The following is an 18,376-nucleotide window of genomic DNA, read 5'->3' as shown; positions in this document are numbered from 1 at the left end:
CTGTGCAGAGGTGGCGCGTTGGCAGCCTTGGAGCTCCTCTGTAGGGAGGAACAAAGGCTGGGCCACCATGTCCTGTGGCGCGGACCCAGGGCTCTCCCCCTGTGGCTGCCGTATAGCTCCATGTGTCTCCCTGTCCCCCCAGGGTGCCCTGAGCCCCTGGGATGGGGGCAGGGCAGGTCGGCACACAGGGCTGCTCTGGCAGAGATGTCGAAGGCAAAAGTCAAAGAACAAATGTAATTTTGAAGAAACAGCTGTGAGACCTGCAGTCCGTATTGCTTTTGTTGTAACAGCTGATTGGGGATTTGTACATTCATTCGTAAGTCACGGACTCCCCTCCCAGTTTTCACTCAGACCCAAAAGAGCCTTTTGTTGAAACTTCTCAAAAGTGGTTTATTTCTCATATCCCAAAAGTGATATTTGTCTTTTAAGGACTTACAAGAAAGGCTATTTTTTCCCCCTTTTTCTCCTCTCTCTCATAATGGTGGGATGACCCCACCACCTCCACGGGGCTCATCACCCAGCTCGTTTCCATGACCTTTGACCACCGTCGACACCACAGAGGCTGAAAAACATATCCGTGGTGGGGATGCCTGGTGGATAATAGTAAATATTTGTTCAGCTTTTCTCCACAATTCGATACCAAACCTCATCCTGTTCCCTTCAATGCATTAAGCAGATTTTCTTAAAATTCAGTAAATATTTTTAGTGGAAAATCTCAACGCTATGATGATGGGGACCTCAGATTTTATCTGCCAGGGCTGTGCTACTTGGCACAGCTTTGATCTGCCGGGTTTGCCTTCCCTCACATGTGCATCAGCGAGAGCGAGCAGAGCAGGCGTCTGCAGGACTCCTCGCTTGCAAGCCATTAGATGGCCCCGCGCATCGCATTTGGAGAAATTCGCTCCCCTCGCTCGTCTTCCGTGTCCCACCGTAGGCAAGAGCTGGAGGGAAGCACCGATACGTGTCGGTGAAAAGCAGTCTCTTTCAGTAAAAGATTGCCAAGTGATTGTGAATTTGAAAGGTTGTGCTCTGGACAGCCTGCTCTCTTTCTCCCATGTCCCCCCCCCCCCCCCCGCCCCAAGTAAAACTTTTCTGCCAAGGGCAGGGTGGGCAGCAGGGTGGGAAGGGAAAAGTCAAGGAAACAGGGAGTGCCCCCTCCTCAGCCGCGGTTCTCCTGTGTGATGTGACAGTCCGAAACCTGGCAGTCGCGTGGGTGTCCCCTGTTGTGTAGGGCAAGTGACAGCTGTGTGGGTGTCCCACGCTGGGATAAATGGCAGATGTGTGAACGAGCATCCTATGTTGTGTAGGGTAATCACTAAGGTGGGGCAGCTATCCTGACCACAAGCCCTTTGTTTTTTATTTTTTGGTTGTGTTTTGTTGTTTTCGTATTTATTTCTCATCTACAGAAATGGAGTTGCATTTTTCAACTTCGGCCCTGAATTTTATAAATAGAACCCAGCAAGTGACCAGTTGGGATGAAAACAAACTCATGCTTGGGCATGTTTTTGATAGATTTACCCATCGGATTTACTGAGACCCTGAGTCACACAAAAAACCTCATCATCTCCTCCTAAGACTTTTGAATGAGGGGAATCTGCCTTCTTGCAGAGTTTTGAGCGTTCACAGCCTTTCAAGTGTGCATTCCGTTGTTTCTCCCATGGGCTGACTGGGCTCCCGGGGACCCTTCCCAGGCAGCAGTTTCCTGGAAAGCACGTTGGGAAAGGCGCAGTGAGGAAGGAGCTCTGCTGCTAGAGACTCACTCAGGAGCACCTGCCCGGGGCCCGGCCACTTCCCTGACCCTGGGGGCTCATGGCACAGGGGGCACAGGGGCACGCACGGCCTCAAAAATTAAATAGAATTAAAGAAATTTCTACCAGGGTGGAGCCGGCCACCGAGGTTTTTTTTTTTTGTTGTTTCTTTTTTTTTTTTTTTTTTTAACAGCACACACTGTGGTAAACCATCGGGTTCATATTGTTTTTGCTAAAGGCAGTCCTGTGTGCGGTTTCGGCGCACCGCTTGGGTAACTGTTGAAACTGCTGCGGTTTGAAATAAGCCCTATTTTGCCTTTTCTTCAATCTTGCATTCCTCTCCCCTGTTAATGAGGACTCCTCTGAATATTGGAGAGTCACCGTGGGCTGCAGGCCAGCAGCTTCCAGCCCCTGGGGGGTCGTCACTCCCCGCCCTCGCTCTGTGCCCACATCGAGGAATGGCAGGGTCGTGCCTCCCACCTGGGCGTGTCGGGAGTCATCCCCCAGGAGCTCTTACAACAGGTTTTAAAAAGCCGATTATCGCTGCCTTCTCTGAAACGTCCATGGTCAACATCTTTCCTTACTCATGGTTCCTGGACCCGCGAAAAGGCACAAAACGGCAGTGAGTTTTTTTGCCCAGGTCCCCGGAGGCAACTAAAAATGACTTTGTCACGTTTAAGATAAACTACACCTCAGAAAATCAGAAAAACGATTAAGGCGTTAGGAGAAGTGGTTATGTAAAAGCAGGAACTACACCCAGAACGTTTTAAAAGTGCAGCTGCTAAAAATAAATGGGGGTGCGGGGTAGAAAGTTTAGACCGAGGGCAGTCGTGGCGTTGCCTTTCTTGGCAGAAAGCGTCCGGTCACCAGCACAGTGAGTGTCAGGCCAAGCCGGGAGGCCACCGATTTCGCACGTGTCAGGTCCAGTAATTCAGCCTCTCTGCCAAAGCACAAAAACAGACAACCCAGAGAAAAACCGTTCTGTTTCTTTTTTTTCCCCTCTGAAATCAAGAGCAGTTGCTGTGCCCTGGTTTCATATTAACACAGTCATGATTTCTAAATAACAACGGTTTCGGCAACGGGGGCAAGACCAGGCCCCAGCAGTTTTGATGTGAACGGCGCTTTTCATCTCCCCGATCACCTCTTGGGTTGTCAGAAACCTCAGCTTGAAATCCTAGCAGGGCTGGATTCTGAACCACCACCCCCAAAAGCAATTTAAAAACCACAACAAACCCAAACCAGGGTGGGGAGATGTTCCCAATTTAAAAGAAGGAAAGAGCAGAAAAGTGGGCTATAACCTTTGAACATTCGGACCGTTGTGCTCGCCCTGGTGCTGGGCGAGGGTCCAAGACCCATTATCCCTGCTTAGATAGCTGCCCCCTGCCCCTGCCCCTGCCCCTGCAAGAAATGCTCCAAGAAGGGGAGCATTTCTGCTGAGCCGGGAGCTGTGTGTGCCATGCCCTGAGATTTTCAGCCCGTGCCTGGCAACTCTTTATTTTTTTTTTTCTGTATTTGAATTTTGCTGTTTGGTCAGTTGTCATTTTAGTTTTTGATTAAAAAAAACAAAAAGCCACACAACAAATCAACCAAAGAGTACACCAGTGAATATTGCTTTCTCTTGCAAAGGAGGGAAGCCAGAAGCCGTACTTTTTTCTAGCTCACCAGAGGGGGTTCCCTGGGTCCCTCGGGACAGTCCTTTGGCTCTTGTATGGCAACACCCAGCCCATGAGGACCCCACCCCCCCCACACACACACCAGGGACGGGGAGTGCTATTGACATGGCGCTGGTTACTGAGCTCTGCCTATGAGGAACTGACCCTCAGGTGTGCTGGAGGCCAGAGCAGGAAAGGTTGGTGCCATGGGAGGTGGACAAGGCACTGGGAGCCCTGCAGAGGAGGAGTTGAGCCCTGGGGGAAGGTCTGCCAGGGGAAGGGCAAGGCTGTGCCAGCCTGGACGGTGTGGGTGGTCAGGAAAGTAGAAGTGGCCACGAGAAGGAGGCTGGGGGTGGCCAGGCTACGAAGACCAGGCCGTCTGAGGTCAGCTTCCCTTCCCCATGCAACCTGAGCCTGTGTCCCCAAGCCTGTGGTCTTGAGGGTCCTTGCATGTACGGCTAACTGCAGATGAGGGCCAGTATTTCTAGGCCCTGGAAAGGCTGTGGGTGCTCCAGGAGCCCCCGGAGCAGGCCCCACTTGGAACACGTTTGTCTACCTGCGATTCAGCCTCGGGTGGTGCCGCCGCGTGGGGTGTGGAAGGCGAGGTGGAGTTGGCCTCCTGGTACGCTTCATGGGGTCTACTTCTGGGGCTGTGTATCTTCTCTTGGGGGTGGCACCTGGCCCAAGGCTGCACTGTGGGGAGGGTGAGTACAGAGGGGGATTTGAGGCGGTGGGATGGCAGGTGCCCGCGAAGGGGTCCAGGGGGAAGGTGCCCTCATCTAGAGGCTGTAAATGCCACCAAGCTGCTCCCAGGGCTTATGAGTGGCTCTGTTGGGGCAGAGAGCAGCAGTCGGGGTCCTCAGTTTCCTTGTGGGGGCCCAGGGGCTCCTCTCTGGGGCCTGGAGCATCCTTCAGTCTCCCAGAAGGGCCTGATCAGCCGGCAGTAGCATGGGATGTACTTACTGCCCGGCAGGTGCCTGAGCTGGGAGCCTACTCCACGTCTCCCGTGTGCAGGGGGTTTCTATGAAAGGCCAGAGTCGCTCCTCCTGCCCCTGCAAGCCTGACATTTTCCTGGCTGCTCTGCTCTGCTCTCGTGGCATGGAAGCCTCCACGGAGGGTACACGAACGAGCTAGCCCAGCTCACTGGCATCCGCGAGCCCGTACACCTTGACTCATGAGAGCGGGCAGCCTCATTGGGGGTCGACCACTCCCCTCCGTACCTGCTGTGGCATCCACGCAGGGTGTCCTCTTGGCCCTGTGCAAGCGGGCTCGGGCTGCCGGAGCGGGACCCCAGGCTGGGCGGTGTAAACCACAGCAGCGCATCCTCATCTCATGGCTCTGGGGGCTGGAGGTCCAGGATCGGGCTGTTGCTTCCTTCTGGGACCCCTCTTCTTGGCTAGTAGTGGGCCATCCCTCCTCTCCTTGTGTCTTCACCTTGTTTTCTCTCTGTGCGTGTCTGTGTCCTAGCCTCCTCCTCTTTTAAAATCTCCAGTCTTACTGGACTAGGGCCCACCCACAGGACCTTGTTTTAACTCAGCTACCATTTCAAAGACCCTGTATCCACAGTCGTGTTCTGAGGTGCCGGCGGTGAAGATGACACCATGAATTTGTGGGGGATGCTCTTCAACCCATAACAACCCCTCCTCGTGGATTAGGAGATGGAATCTGGGAACAAGGTGGGAGGGAGGTTGCTGCTGTGCCACTCCTGGTTTTCTAGGGGTGGATCTGGCCTGCCTCAGGGCTGAGGGGATTGGAGCGCATCCTGGGGAGAGGGACCAGCGAGAAAAAAGCCCTGGGTTAGGGGGTTCCCAGGGAAGGAGGTGCCACTTGGGCCCTGGTGGGCTGGTGGGGGTTGGGGACCTTTGGGAGTCATCACGAGATGGGGGAAGCAGGGCCCGAGGCCGGGTTGGGGGCAAGGGAGCTTGCGCAGTGGAAAGCTTCGTTCAGCAGGGAGTTGAAGGTCGGGCCCTGCGCTGGCAGGGGGACACAGCTATGGACAGGGGCGCCGCAGCCTCTCAGAGCTTCCATTCTAGCGAGAGTAAAAATACACGTGTGACCAAAGGACAGAATGTGACAGGGTCTGCCGAGCGGCAGACAGGGAGGCATCTCAGCCAAGAGTGGGGAAGGGCAGCCTCAGAGCACGTGGCGCCCACAAGAGGAAGAGCCTCCCAAGCCTGGGAACAGCGGGCACAAAGGCTTGAGCTATCCAGGGTGGAGGGGCGGGGGGCAGGTTGATGAGGCTGGGGGGTATTCCTAGGGCAGCCTCGAGCCTTTGGGAGATCTAAGGAGAATGGGCATCAGCTCTGTGTTAAAAGGCCACTTTGCTGGGTGGGGATGGCCTTCAGGGCAGGAAGCCGAGAGGAGGAGCAGCCATTGGAGGGGAGCAGTTCCCAGGGACCCAGGAGAGATAAGGGCCGCGTGCGCGGGACAGTGGCTACAGAGAGAAATAGGGTGTCTTGAGTTGTTGAGGGCACATGGACTGGAGCACCCTGGCCCCTGGGGTATGCCTGGGCCCCCTTTGTTCTTAGGTGGACAGCCTGGAGTTTTGCAAGCTGCTGGGCTGGCCTCGCCTGACAGCTGTCTCCTCTTCCCGCAGTTTTGGGGGCCAGGGAGGCCTTGATTCATCTGTTAACTCATCCCTAAGCCGGGGAGTAGGCTGGCTGTGCATGGTGGCCGTGGGGGAGCAGGTCTTCAAGGCCAGTGGAATAAGCCAGGGAAGCTGTGGCGGGCATCCTGAGCTCCCTGCTCTCTGCAGCCGGGGGAGGTGGGGGGGCGAGGTCTAGGACGGGGAGGAGGTGGGAGAGCTGCCATCAGGGAGGATGGCGTGGGGAGGAGCATTTGATGCTGGACGGAGAGCTTGGAGGCGAGGGCTCTGTCATGGATAGGGGAGGAGATACCCACCGTGGAGACTCGACCAGTATAGAAAGTTGGGGGGCTCCCCCAGGCCTCCACTTTGACAGATCAGTTACTGTGGGAGAGAGAAGTCGTAATTCCTGTTGCATGATGGACTCAGCGCTACCCTTCTGGGGAGTTGTCCTGTGACCTGTGTCAGTGGGGCACACCCAGGGGCCTTGGCAAAGGCTTTCTGTGGGGGGACTCTTTGAGCTCATAGGGCCCGCCCACCATCGGGCTCCATGTCTGCCTGTGAATCAACTCGAGGCCCCAGAGAGAGACAGACCTGAGCTCCAGCCTGCCCCTCCCTGCTCCCCAGCCCCTGTGAATCCTACTGGCACTGCCTGAGGGAGGCAGTGTGCCCGAGAAGGTAGCACCCGCTGTGGTGCAGGAGCCGGGGCAGCCTCGGGGTGGGGCGCAGAGTCGTGCTGCCCCGTGCGTGCCTGAGGACCACCGTGCATCAGCCACTCATCTGACCCCTGCCTCTTCACTCCAACTTCACACACGGGACACTGAGGCCAGCTGGGGCTGAGGGACTTGTCCTTGTTGAGGTCTTAGAGCTAAAAGAAGCAGAGGCAAGCTGTGGCCCCAGACCTCTTAGGGACCTTTGGAGGCCCGTAGATACATGGCCTCGGAGAGGAGGCCTCTGAGAGCTGGGTTTGGAGATGGGAGGGCAGGTGTGCGCTCTGGCTGGCAGGTGGGCTGGCAGAGCCTGGCTGGGTGAGGAGGCAGGTGTCCCAGGCTCAGGTGCTGTGTGGGGGCACCAGAGGCACCGCTCGGGACTGGGAGCGTTTTCTGGATGTCAGCTGAACATCCGTGGTTGTGTGTAGAATGTGGCCCTTGGCTCGTGGGTTCTTGGTGCACACCAGCATAAGCAGCTGGACTGACAAATCAGATTCACGTCAAGTCTCCTCTAGTCTCTGACCTGGGGCTTGGACACAGAGCTGCTTGGATTAAATGGAACATCTCACTCCTGGTGTCAGGCAGGAACCTGGCCTACAAAACTGGCAGATCCTGAAGGCTCATCAAGTGTCGCTAGGCAGGCTGGTGAGACCCCTGATTCCTGGTGGAACATTCTGGCACATTGGCAGGACTTGTTGGGAGAAGCCACCTGCCCTCAGGCCACAGCCCCAAGCAGAGTCTCATGGCCCAGGTTCTCTCTAATTCTGAACACATCTGTCCCACACACAGCTGGTCGAGATTGGCCTTGCTACGACCCCGGCATCCTAACGCCCCCCTCTCAGCAAGGCCCAAATCCCGGCCCTCAGAGCCACCAGCACGAAAGGGCAGAAGTGGGAGCTGAGGACAGACGTAAACCTCAGCACAGCAGAGGCCAGACCCTCATAGCCAATGCTAACTCTGTCCCATATGGTGAAACTAATCTCCCCCCCTTTTAAACTGCAAATACTACCCCCCCCCCCCGTTGTTTTATTGTTAGAAGCTTGCAGTGTATTTTTCTGCTCAGCCATGACTTTTTTTTTTTTTAAACTTGGTGTGATAGTAAATGTGTTGTCACTAAAATGAGTCCCTTTGAAACATGTCTGCATGTAAACTTGAAGACAGTACATTCTAGCTGTGTGGGGTGGGGAAGGGGGGGCGTGTCTGAAGTGGTTTTCTTGCATCGCCCACAAACCGGTGGAAGCCTCCGGGATAAGGTGAGACTAAAGCGAGATCCATCCAGGATTCCCCTGGGATCTGTCCCACCGGGGAGTGGCATTCCGGCCCTTTCTGAAGGAGAGGGTGTCCCTGCAAGTGCTCGCCTGCCTCCTTAGTCAGGGCTCTGTTCTGTCTGTGGTCAGTAACTTGTATTTTTTTTTTCTTTTCTTTTCTTTTCTCCTTTTTTTTTTTTTTCTCCTAAACTTTCCAGGTAAAAGTACACCTGTAAGCCAGCTTGGTTCTGCAGACTTTCCCGAGCCCCCCGATCCATTCCAGCCACTCGGGGCTGACAGCAGTGACCCGTTCCAAAATAAAAAGGGGTTTGGGGACCCGTTTAGTGGAAAAGATCCATTTGCTCCCTCCTCTTCAGCTAAACCTTCTAAAGCCTCTTCCTTGGGCTTTGCAGACTTCACCTCTGTAAGTTGAGCTCCCTGTGCGCCAACCCCCTCCCCCCGCCCCGCTTGCAGCTTCTCTGGGGTTCTTTTTTGTCTCTTTGAAATGGCAAACCTGGCTTCTATGTCCCGGTACCTCTACACTGTCCGTTGTGTTATTTATTCTGTACTGCTGCTTTTCTGTAAGAAAAACAGTTTCTCAATAAAAAAAGAGAAAGAGCTGCAGTTTGGGTACTCTGTGACCAAGGCATGCTTGCTCCCAGCAGGACGGCCACACGTGCCCATTTCTGTCCTTCCTGGTAGACTCTGTATCGTGCCTGTGGCTTGGAGGCCATGGCATTCATGGATGTATGGAAGCTGAGATGTGAGACGCTTCCGAAGTATGCACGCGAGGTTGCAAAGGTCCCATTAGAGAGTTCCACTGTCCCCAAAGGGATCTTTGTGCAAGAGTTGGGCCAGTCCCACCACAGGGCGTTTTGAGCAGCAAGTAAGGATTGAAGGATCCAGGCAGGGCACGCGGAGGAAGAGCAGTGTGGTTTTCTAGAACTTATTTCAGTCCCCAGCTATGACGGAAGGAAATCGAGCCTAGAACAACTGCTCTGAAGGCCTTTGCCCCTTGCCAGACCCAAACGCAAACCCTCGCAGAGCCATTTAGCAAAGTGAAGTGTCTTTTCTGAAGCGAATCCTGGGCTCTGGAAAGCCCAGCCCTTGTTTTCTCGGGGTACCAAAAAGATCCCAGATTGCAAAACGTGGTCATGTGGGGTGTTTCCGGTACCTTCCTCGGTACCAAGAACCTTGTTCTCAGCTGCAGATGTTGTCTTCCCAGAATCAGTTGCACCGTACGTGGCACACTTTTTACGTTCGAATTTGCAGCGTGCTTTGTTTCCTGGTTTGGTGGGAGATGAGTTGTCTGCTAGATGCTCCAGCTCCTAGAACATCTGTCCTTAAAACCAGCCCTTCCCTCGCCATGCCTGGCGAGCGCCCAATTCGCCTCAGATCCGCCTTGTGCTTGGCTGTCCTGTGGCGTCACTGCGGTCGCGCAAGACGCCGATGTGGTCCTGGCCCTCGGCGACCTGTAAATGTTTTATGACTCCACTTAGCTCGATTTTGCCGACAGCCGGTGCACACTGTGGACGGATCCCAATGGCGACGGTATTAATAAAAGCCCGAAACAAAACGCGCTCTATCTACGGTTTCTTGAATAGTACTGCGTTTGTGTTTGGGTGGAAAAATAAATAGCAAATGCTGAGGAGAAAAAGAGAGCTATTCACGCAGGATGCGGTACTCTTGATTTGGGTAGGCAGGAGGGGTAAGTAGATGTGATCAGGAATTTGGAGAAATGGCTGTTCTTTCTGAAATGCGTGGTTCTGTTTCTGTGCCCCGTTCCCCCACCCAGGGGCTGTTGGGGGAGAATATAAAAAACAACAACGAGGTTTTAAGCTGTTATTTGGCCCAATATTTCTGGTCATTCCACCCCCAGTATCGAATCATCCTAGTTTCCTGGTGGGGGATCAGGTTCTGCCCCATTTGTAGCCTTGCTGCTATTTTTTGTTGCAAAATCCCTTTTCCTGCTCCGGATGCCCCAGTTTTTCCAGAGGAAGCCCCTGACTGCGGAATTTGGCCCCTCTGAGGGGGATGGGGTGTGGGAGAGGCAGGACACCTGACTGGCTTGGTTCATCCCCTTCGGTCATACAGTGATGCAGAAATGGCCGGCCTGTGCCACCTTAGGGCACTTGGGATGCCTTTGTGTTTTTGTGGCATCTGGGGACCCAGGCCTTGGCCAGTGGTTTCTGGTTTGCCAGACCTCGGAGTTTGGTGCTAACTTGGGATAGGCCAGAGTGGGGCCCTCAGGCCGTGTGTTTGCGTTTCCCTGTGTGCACGCAGAGAGGTCTCACTACCCGGCAGATCGGCACTGCGACTCCTTCAGGGCCACCAGGACGTGCCGGCACCCGTGCACAAGCCGCATGGCCCGTGCTAGAGTTTAGGGAAGCCGACGGCACATGTGGACAGCACCCCCCCCCCGCCCCCGTTGGCGCCCTAGCCCTGCCCTTCTGGAAGCCTCTCGTTTATGAGCCCGAGTTTCCATCAATGGGTCAGTTGTGCTTGTAGCTGTTCACAGGAAATGTCTCCGAGATTTCTTTAAAAACAAGACTTTCTTTCTCAGGCAAATGTGTTTATTCGGAAGTGGCCTTTATAGGGTAGCAAAATGGCTCCTTTTTCCAGAAGGCTGCGTGAAGAGCAGAGCAACTCTCCGATGGGATGTGCCGCACTGGGCGTCATCAGACAGCTCGGTGCGACTCTCCCAGCAGTGGGAGTCAGCCAGCCAGAGGTGGCTGCGAGTGTCCCCTGGCCCGGAAGCCTCAGGCCCAGTGAGGAGTCGCTCCCGGTGCCCTCGGGTGCACAGCCGTCCGAACCCCGGGTTTCTGCTGAGAGGCTGCTGGAGGAAAACCGCCCAGGAGATGCCACGGGAGGCAACATTCTGTGCCCTGCCTCTCAGCTCCAGGACGGTGCAGGGGTGAAGCAGGAGTCACCTGCCGTTCCTGGAGGGGTGGCTGTGCCTACGGGCGCCCCAGATTCTGGCTGTCACTATGCATGCAGATCGGAGGACCAGAGTGGACTAGTCAAGGGGTCCCCCCTGCCTGGGGCCAGGAGATACTCTTCTGCTGCTTGGAGGCCCAGAGGGAGCCTCGAGCAACCCTCCTCCTCCAGGTCCTTTCTTGGACACCACGCTCCAGCCTGCTTCTCAAGTGTACACCAATCAAAGCCTGGTGCGAGTCTCCAGACCTTATCCGTAAGCTGACCCCACCCCAGTCTGCTCTGAAGGCATCTGAAATGTTCCCGTCAGCACATTTCCTTTCAAAACGGGGACCCCTTGAGCAGGAGGCTCTGCAGGGACACCCCGAGACTCTGGGGCTAGGCGGAATCGGGGTGTGGCCTTGTGGCCTGCGCTGCGCTCCACCCCTCCTGGCCTGGCTTCCAGGCTGTGGCTGGGTCACCTTGGCCATTACTTATCAGCCCTCACCCTCCCCTCCTCTGGGCTGATAGAGGGCGAGGTCCCTGTCAGCCCTGCTGTCCCCTCCCGCTGCTGTCAGTGGCACTGGGAAGCTGTTTCTGCCAGTATTTGTGGGTTTTTCCTTGTTTTTCTCTGATGGAGTGTCGGAAAATCCCCCAGAGAGTGTGGGGGTGGAGGCTTTCTGTGATGGAAACAGGAGGGGTGCAGACCAGATTCCACGGAGTTCTACCTGGAGACCCATCAGGCCCTGAACGTTTTCCTGGGTAGTTTCTGTAAGAAACTGGGACTCGGCCTTTCTTCCTAGGGACAGCTCCTCTTCTTGCTGACCCCATAACCCATCCCTTCCTAAGCCCCAAGGCCCGGTGGAGGGAGGCCTCCTCTCCTGCCCCACCTCCTTCTCCAGGCCACATGTGGTCCAGGCCGGGATCCCTCCAGTGCCCCCACCCCCACTGCACCTGCACACAAGCCCCTTGGCAGCCCCTCTCACCCCGCAGTGCTGCACCCCTCCACCCGGACCCAGACCCAGAGAAAGTCCAGCCTGTTGAGGGCCCGGGCTCTGCAGCCACCGACCCTCTCCCCAGGCCTCCCTCTGCATCCGCACCTGTCAAAGGAGCTCCCCTCCCAGTTTGTCACTCAGGCCCAGTAGGTGTGCGGAAGTAGCGAGGAATTCCTGTCGGGCTTCCTTTCCCAGTGCTCCCGGTGGGGTCTGCGAAGCCTGTGGCAGGTCAGGATTGTCTGTCTGTCTGCTGCCAAGGGGCGCCTGTCAGAGGCTGGCCCGCCTCTTTTCTTTGGTGTCACCCGGTGCTTAGCAGAGAGCCAGCAGAGCCAGTGCTGGGAGGAGATGCGAAGGGAGGCTGAGGACAGGCCGCAGCTTTGCTCAGGGGTGTGGGGCGTGTGATTGGGGCCCGTGGGGGAACCAGAGGCCCACACCTGGAGAAGAGCATGTGACATCGAGCTTCGCTCCTCTTTCCGTAGAGCCAGGGAGCCTTGAATGGTTTGAGACCACCCATCTCGGTATCAAAACGGTTTTCTCCCTTGTTTAAAAAAGGTTTTGTTTTTTTTTAATTGGACCTTTTGGGAAAGGACGTCAAGAACTCCTGGGCACGTGGGCAGCATAAATGCCAGGGCTCCTATAAACATCCAAGTACGAGGCGGCTCCTAGCGGGCCCAGAGCTCCCTGGGCCATGGCTGGGGCGGCGATGCCACATTTCAAGACCTGGTTGTCTGCGCACATTTGAAATGCGGCGCCATGTGCGCGCCGGAACTGTCCAGTCCCAGCGCCAGCCACCCACTGGTGTGATCGGCCTGTCATCGAGGCCCAGGCCTCGTAGGTTTGCTGTCTGAGCGCCTCGGTTCAGCTGACCTCTGCTCCACGGCCGCCCTCACAGACGCCCCTGCTGTGCCCGGAGAGGAGGCCGAGTGGGGCTCCCCTCTCACACCCCCGCGAAGCCTCAGACTCTGACCCGGGGACGTGCAGGAGCCCTCCGCATCCCCAGACGGATGCCCAGCCTTGCCTGCTTTGGTTCCCTGCGGAGGGCCGGGCGGCTAGTTTCTCTGAGGTCCGAGGCGGTAGCTTGGGGCAGACTCAGTCCTGTTTCTTGGTGCATGTGACTATGGGTCAGGACTGGGCCGTGCGTGTCCCCTCCCCGCTCCCCACCAAGACACGGGCTTCTGGCGTTTTCTGGTTTTTCACGTGCACCTCAGGCAGCCCCCCTCCCCTCGCCACCCCCCACCCTGTGCACCCCAGCATTGCATTTCCCTGTGCCCCGACAGCACACGCCGGGCGTGCTCGTGCCCTGGCGCCACCCCAAGCGGCGGGTTGCAGCTCCTGGGCCCAGTAACCCAACCTCCATTTTCCTTTGCAGTTTGGCAATGAGGAGCAGCAGCTGGCCTGGGCCAAGCGGGAGAGCGAGAAGGCAGAGCAGGAGAGGCTGGCGCGGCTGCGGCGGCAGGAGCAGGAGGACCTGGAGCTGGCCATCGCGCTCAGCAAGGCTGACATGCCTGCCGCCTAGGCGCCCGGCACCGACCACCAGCGCATGGGGGGACGGCCCCAGGGGCGGTTCTGTGGAAGGAGAAAACTCCAGCCAGTCTGCGCACACACACACACACACACACACACACACACACACACACACTCACACTCACACAGACACACACACATACACACACACTCGGCGGCCCCCGTTCACGTTGTGACCTGTCACAGCCACTGTTAAGTCAAGGACTCGCTGGTCAGAGGGCCTCGGACTCTGGGGGCTTGCCTGGCAGAGAGGCCTGGAGAGGCATCGCTGTCGCAGATCCTGCTCTCCACGGTGATGTCCCCGTCGAGTGACAGCACCGGCTCTTCTTCCATTTGCAGCACAGGACGAGGCGAGGAAGCGCGGTGACTCCTTGCCTCTCATCTCCTGCTCGTACCAGCGCCCTGGCGCACCCACCCCCACGTCTCCTCGACCCCCCTTCCGAGACAGACATCTGGGCGATGTATGCATTCGTTGTATAAAATTAAGTTTGAATGATTAATATAAAATATTTTAATACAAAACAATCTTTTCCCCCCCTTTCATTTAAATATTATTTTCCTTGCATTAACACTCACATGTGGCGTCAGAGAGGTGAACCGGCTCCGCAGCGGGTGGAAAACCAGATGGAACGTTCTTGTTTCGATCCTGAGTATTTGAGTAGCTTCTAGGGCCACAGAGCCGATTGGGGGAAGTTTCTAGGGATCACCCCAGGATGCAGAATGTTTCTGAAATGGTTGGTTGTAGTCTCACTGTCACTAGAGCGGTGGCCCTTTGTCAGGGCCCTGCAGTTTGAAGAAAGATTCCTGCACGTCCACTGAGGCCTGGTCTGCGGAGGGGGCGAGGATACCAGGCAGTCCTCATACCGTGAAAACTGTAGTCAGAACCGGGAGGCAGGGCAATTTCCCAACAGGATGCAGCTGAATTCCCCTAGAACCTTCCAGAAGCTTGGGCGTGACTGTGGGGACGACCTCAGGAGTCGCCCAGGACATTGCAGAGCTGGCCCCAGCCTTGTGTCTCACTAACCCCAGGGAGACTGAGGCACTCCAGACCAACTTCTCTCCGATTAAGATGATAAATCTTCTGAATCCAAGCAGCCTGGGATCGGAATGGCGGCAGAGAGCCTCTGACCCCCAACCCGTGCAGGTTTGGAAGGGGACGAGATGGGAATGCGAGGACTAAGCAGGCCCAGAGTGTTCCCCGTCAGGATCCGCTTTGATGGGAAGTCTCGGGACACAGCCCCAGCCTCGTCTGGTGGACCTGAACTCTGAGACCCTTCTTTGGGAAAGTTCCTGTTCAGTGTCCTGTGCCTCTGGGCCAAGGTCTGCAGCCCTCTGCCGCCAAGACCGGCTACTCACCCCCACGCCCCACCTGCTGCCTCTCGGCCGCCCGACTCCCCGGGCTGCATCACAGCCAGGGAATCATCCCAAAACGGGTGTTTATGAACTCGTTTTTACATTTTAATAAACTTTGCATTTTAGATGCAGTTTCAGACTTGCGGAAAAAGGTCACAAAGAGAATACAGAGGGGCTCCCACAAACCCCGCACAATTTCCCCTGCGTTTAACATCTTAACGTTACTATGGTACATTTGTTACAACTCATGAACCAATATCAGAAAATTCTTATTAAAGGTCACCCTTTATTCAGTGTTTTTACCTTTGTCTGTCTCAGGACCCGACTGTGTGTGTCGTCGTGTTGCCTCCCCAGGCTCCTCCCGGCGGGTTTCTCAGACTTGCTTTTTTTTTTTTTTTTGCTGACAATGACATTGTGGAGGGGACTGGGCAGGGGTCTCCTAGCATGGCCCCGGGTTTGGCTTGTCTGGGACTTGGGGTGACGGGCAGGGGCGGAGCTCAGAGGTGACGTGGGTTCCATCATTAACGCTGTCATCTGTCGCTGACACAGACCATCTTCTGAGACGGATGGACTTTAGAAAGGCAGCTTCTCGGGCCCAGGTATTCTGGGACACACACTCCTGTCAGGGTGGTAACCCGTGAGACCAGGAGAACGCCATGAATGGAGGTTTCGTGACGGGGGTAGGGAATGTGGGGGTACCCTGGACAGTCAGGGCCCTTGGAAACCTTTCTTTTCCAGGTGATGGACGAGAGACCTCTGAAGTCCCAGAGGGCATGGGGTCCCCCGGTGCCCACGAGATGGCTTCACTTCTGTCATTAGCAGTGATGTGGGCCTGGGGCCTCCCGCGAAGCCTGTGGGCTTCCGGAGCTCTGACGGGTCCCTAATCCTCTCTGGAAGGGTGAGCAGCTTCCAGAACGTGTCTGGAGGCGATTCCTAAGGCTTCCTCCTCCTGAGGTGGGACCATCGTGTGTCCTCTGGGGAAGGTCACTGTGCCCCACTCCCCAAGGTGCCCACGGCTCTGCACTTGAGCATATGGTGAAAACCACACCATGTCTGAAGGGATTCAACCTCCATCCTTTGGCTTCAACCTCAGAGCAACCTTGCGGGTGAGGCGGGCAGGGGGATGGCGCATCCTCCTGATGGGAAAACCGAGGCTCGATGCCTGTACTCATTTGCCCAGAGCCCTGAAGCCCCAAGGGTCGGTGGCTCAGCATTTTGCTGGCCGTAGGAAAGGTTTGTTTTTTCTTGCCTGCTGCTTTTTTACGTATGCGCTGTGCCTAGAAAAGGTACAGAAAGTGTCTCCTTATGTCTTAAATAGGAGGGCTGTGCACTGACTTAGTCCCGGGGTGCGGGGAGAGGGTACCGTGGGCTTTCGGGAACCCTTGATCCCCAGAGGATACATTTGTGGATTTTTCTTGTGTCATTAGGTTTTTTTGGTTTTTGTTTTTTTGTTTTTTTTGTGTTTTGGAGTTTTTTGTTTTTTTTTTTGCAGAGGGTGTCCGTGACGTTTTTATTCCATTCTCAGCAGTTCCCAGACCACCTCCCCTCTCACCAAACCACCCCCAAAAAGTTATGAGCCAGTTTTAAATCCTGTTTCCTTTTTCCTCAGCCTCATACACACACTCAGGGATCCCACACACAGACAAACACACACATCTGCTGGGCAAATAATCGGCCTCGAATCTACCGATCCATCCCCACGCCCACAGGCGCTCTCTGCCTCCTCCTTGGCGAGGAACACGCACATCCTTTCCTGAAAAACAGTGTCCAGGTTGAAAGCGCCGATGAGGAAAATCTCCAAACATAATAGCCGCAAGAAGAGAACCATAAATCTCCTCTCCTCCCGCCCCACCCCTACGTGCATCGCTCACTGACAGCTGTCAACCGATTCTGCCACCTTCCCTGCTCCGATCCCTTTGCAGACAGGCTGGAAGGCAGTTTCGTCCCTATGCCCTTTCATCCTTCCTCATTCAAGTGCACATCACTCGAAAGGTGGGCACCTTCTCGTACAGCTCCAGGCTGCGATCACACCTAGAACTCAGAGTCACACCCTCCTTCCCTTTAGTCATACCCTGCACAGGAGTGGTGACATCACTGATGTTAGCCCGATGGCTGGAAGCCTTTGTCCCTTTAGGACGTGTCCCCCACCCCCCACCCCCCACCGCAGCTCCCACCTGTCACAGCTGTTTCCCCACCTCCTCGTGGGCCCGCGACCCAGCTCCGGGTGCAGCAGGACCAGAACCCAAGGGATACCTGGTCTGAGCAGCCATTTGCAAAAGGGTGATTGATGGTCTGCAGCTTTCTCCTAATAAATGGAATTGCATCTTCAAAGCCAATTTCATTTAAAAGGACATCCTAGTCCTGGAACAGTTGTGGAAAGCTATTTTTAAAACAGGAAGCATCCCAGAAACAAAGAACCTGCCTCTTGAAATAATGGAGTAAATATTTCTGCCCCCTTATCAGATCTGGTTCCTTTGAAACATGGACCTTTTGGTCTTGTTTTGTTTTGTTTTCTTTTTTCCCCAAATTTTCCCCAGTAAAAGTTACCAGGAGCTGTACAAATTGTATCATGAGCTGTTGTTGGAAAAAAACATAAAGGGAAATGTGATCCTTATCACTAGCTTATTCCAAAGAAATTACGTGATGTGGGCTTGCATGGCTCGCGTTGTGTTTATGTTTAGTGGGTTTTTAAATATCCCTTTGATTTGCTTTCTGGCGGCTGTGCTGTGTGCATTCTGCTTCATGACCTTGAGCAAGCTACCGAAGTGCTCTGGGCCTCACTTTCCTCGTTTGGCCGCGGAGATGGGGCTGGCCCGCTAGTGGAGGACCTTCCCAGCTTTAAAAGTCTGAAGATTATTATTAAAGTCTCCAGAAAGACACCTATTTTAGGATTCTGGGTAACATAAAAGAGAAAAATAGAAATTATCTCCTTAGCCTCGTCTTTGCTTAGAATATTTTGTGCACATGTAGACAACAGCGTTGTATTATGACCACCAAACTTGGTAAGAGACTAGAAATGATTCCAGACACTAAAAGCAAATTACGATTAAGTCACGTGAGAGAGGTGCTGTGTATTGGTACAGTGGGCATCATAAGATATGTGTATCAAGTTAACATGTACACCTTACATTCACACAATGTACAAATGTATGTGATGCTATATGTCAAATGTATGTCAATAAAAATATTTTCCCATGCATTAAAAAAAGTTGAAAAAATATTTTTCCAGTCTTAATAAGTATTTGAAAGCTAAGGGGGAAATGCTTAAATAACTAGTGTATGTGTGTGTGTGTGTGTGTGTGTATACTATTATACATTTATTACAAATACATATAATAGTATTATTATTATATAATTAGTAGCCTGACATATAATAGACTATTATATATAGAAATATTCTTATGACATATAGTATATATAACATTAATACCAATACATTGTGTCGATAATACATATGAATAATATATATCATAATATAAACTTTAAAATACCTAGTACATTGCAGGAAAGCCATTTTTCATATATGAGCAATTCTGTGACCTTGTGATGGTTTTCCTACGCTGACCTTCAACCCACGGGTAGAGACCCTTCCCGAGGACCAGAGCATAAGGACTTTTGAGATAGTGGACTGCCGTGATATTGTTTCTTTG

General features: G+C 54.4%; 1 protein-coding gene across 13 annotated transcripts in view; it reads left to right on the top strand.

Annotated features, from left to right (window-relative positions):
• Window positions 1-15,015, top strand: part of EPS15L1 (epidermal growth factor receptor pathway substrate 15 like 1) — a 98,051-nt gene extending 83,036 nt beyond the window's left edge. For 10 of the 13 annotated variants that reach the window (XM_045990582.1, XM_045990575.1, XM_045990579.1 and 7 more), the window contains 2 exons: window positions 8,160-8,365; window positions 13,219-15,015. In XM_045990582.1, coding sequence (XP_045846538.1) covers window positions 8,160-8,365; window positions 13,219-13,365 — 353 coding nt within the window. In that variant the 3' untranslated portion in view covers window positions 13,366-15,015. The remainder of the gene's footprint in view (window positions 1-8,159; window positions 8,366-13,218) is intronic. The other 3 variants (XM_045990585.1, XM_045990580.1, XM_045990584.1) reach the window with 2 other exon arrangements.
• The last annotated feature ends 3,361 nt before the right edge of the window (window positions 15,016-18,376 follow it).

The sequence above is a fragment of the Meles meles genome, chromosome 20 (assembly GCF_922984935.1).
Source record: "Meles meles chromosome 20, mMelMel3.1 paternal haplotype, whole genome shotgun sequence".
Lineage (NCBI taxonomy): Eukaryota > Metazoa > Chordata > Mammalia > Carnivora > Mustelidae > Meles > Meles meles.
Note: the sequence above shows the minus strand (reverse complement) of the source record. Positions and strands in the feature narration are given on the sequence as shown.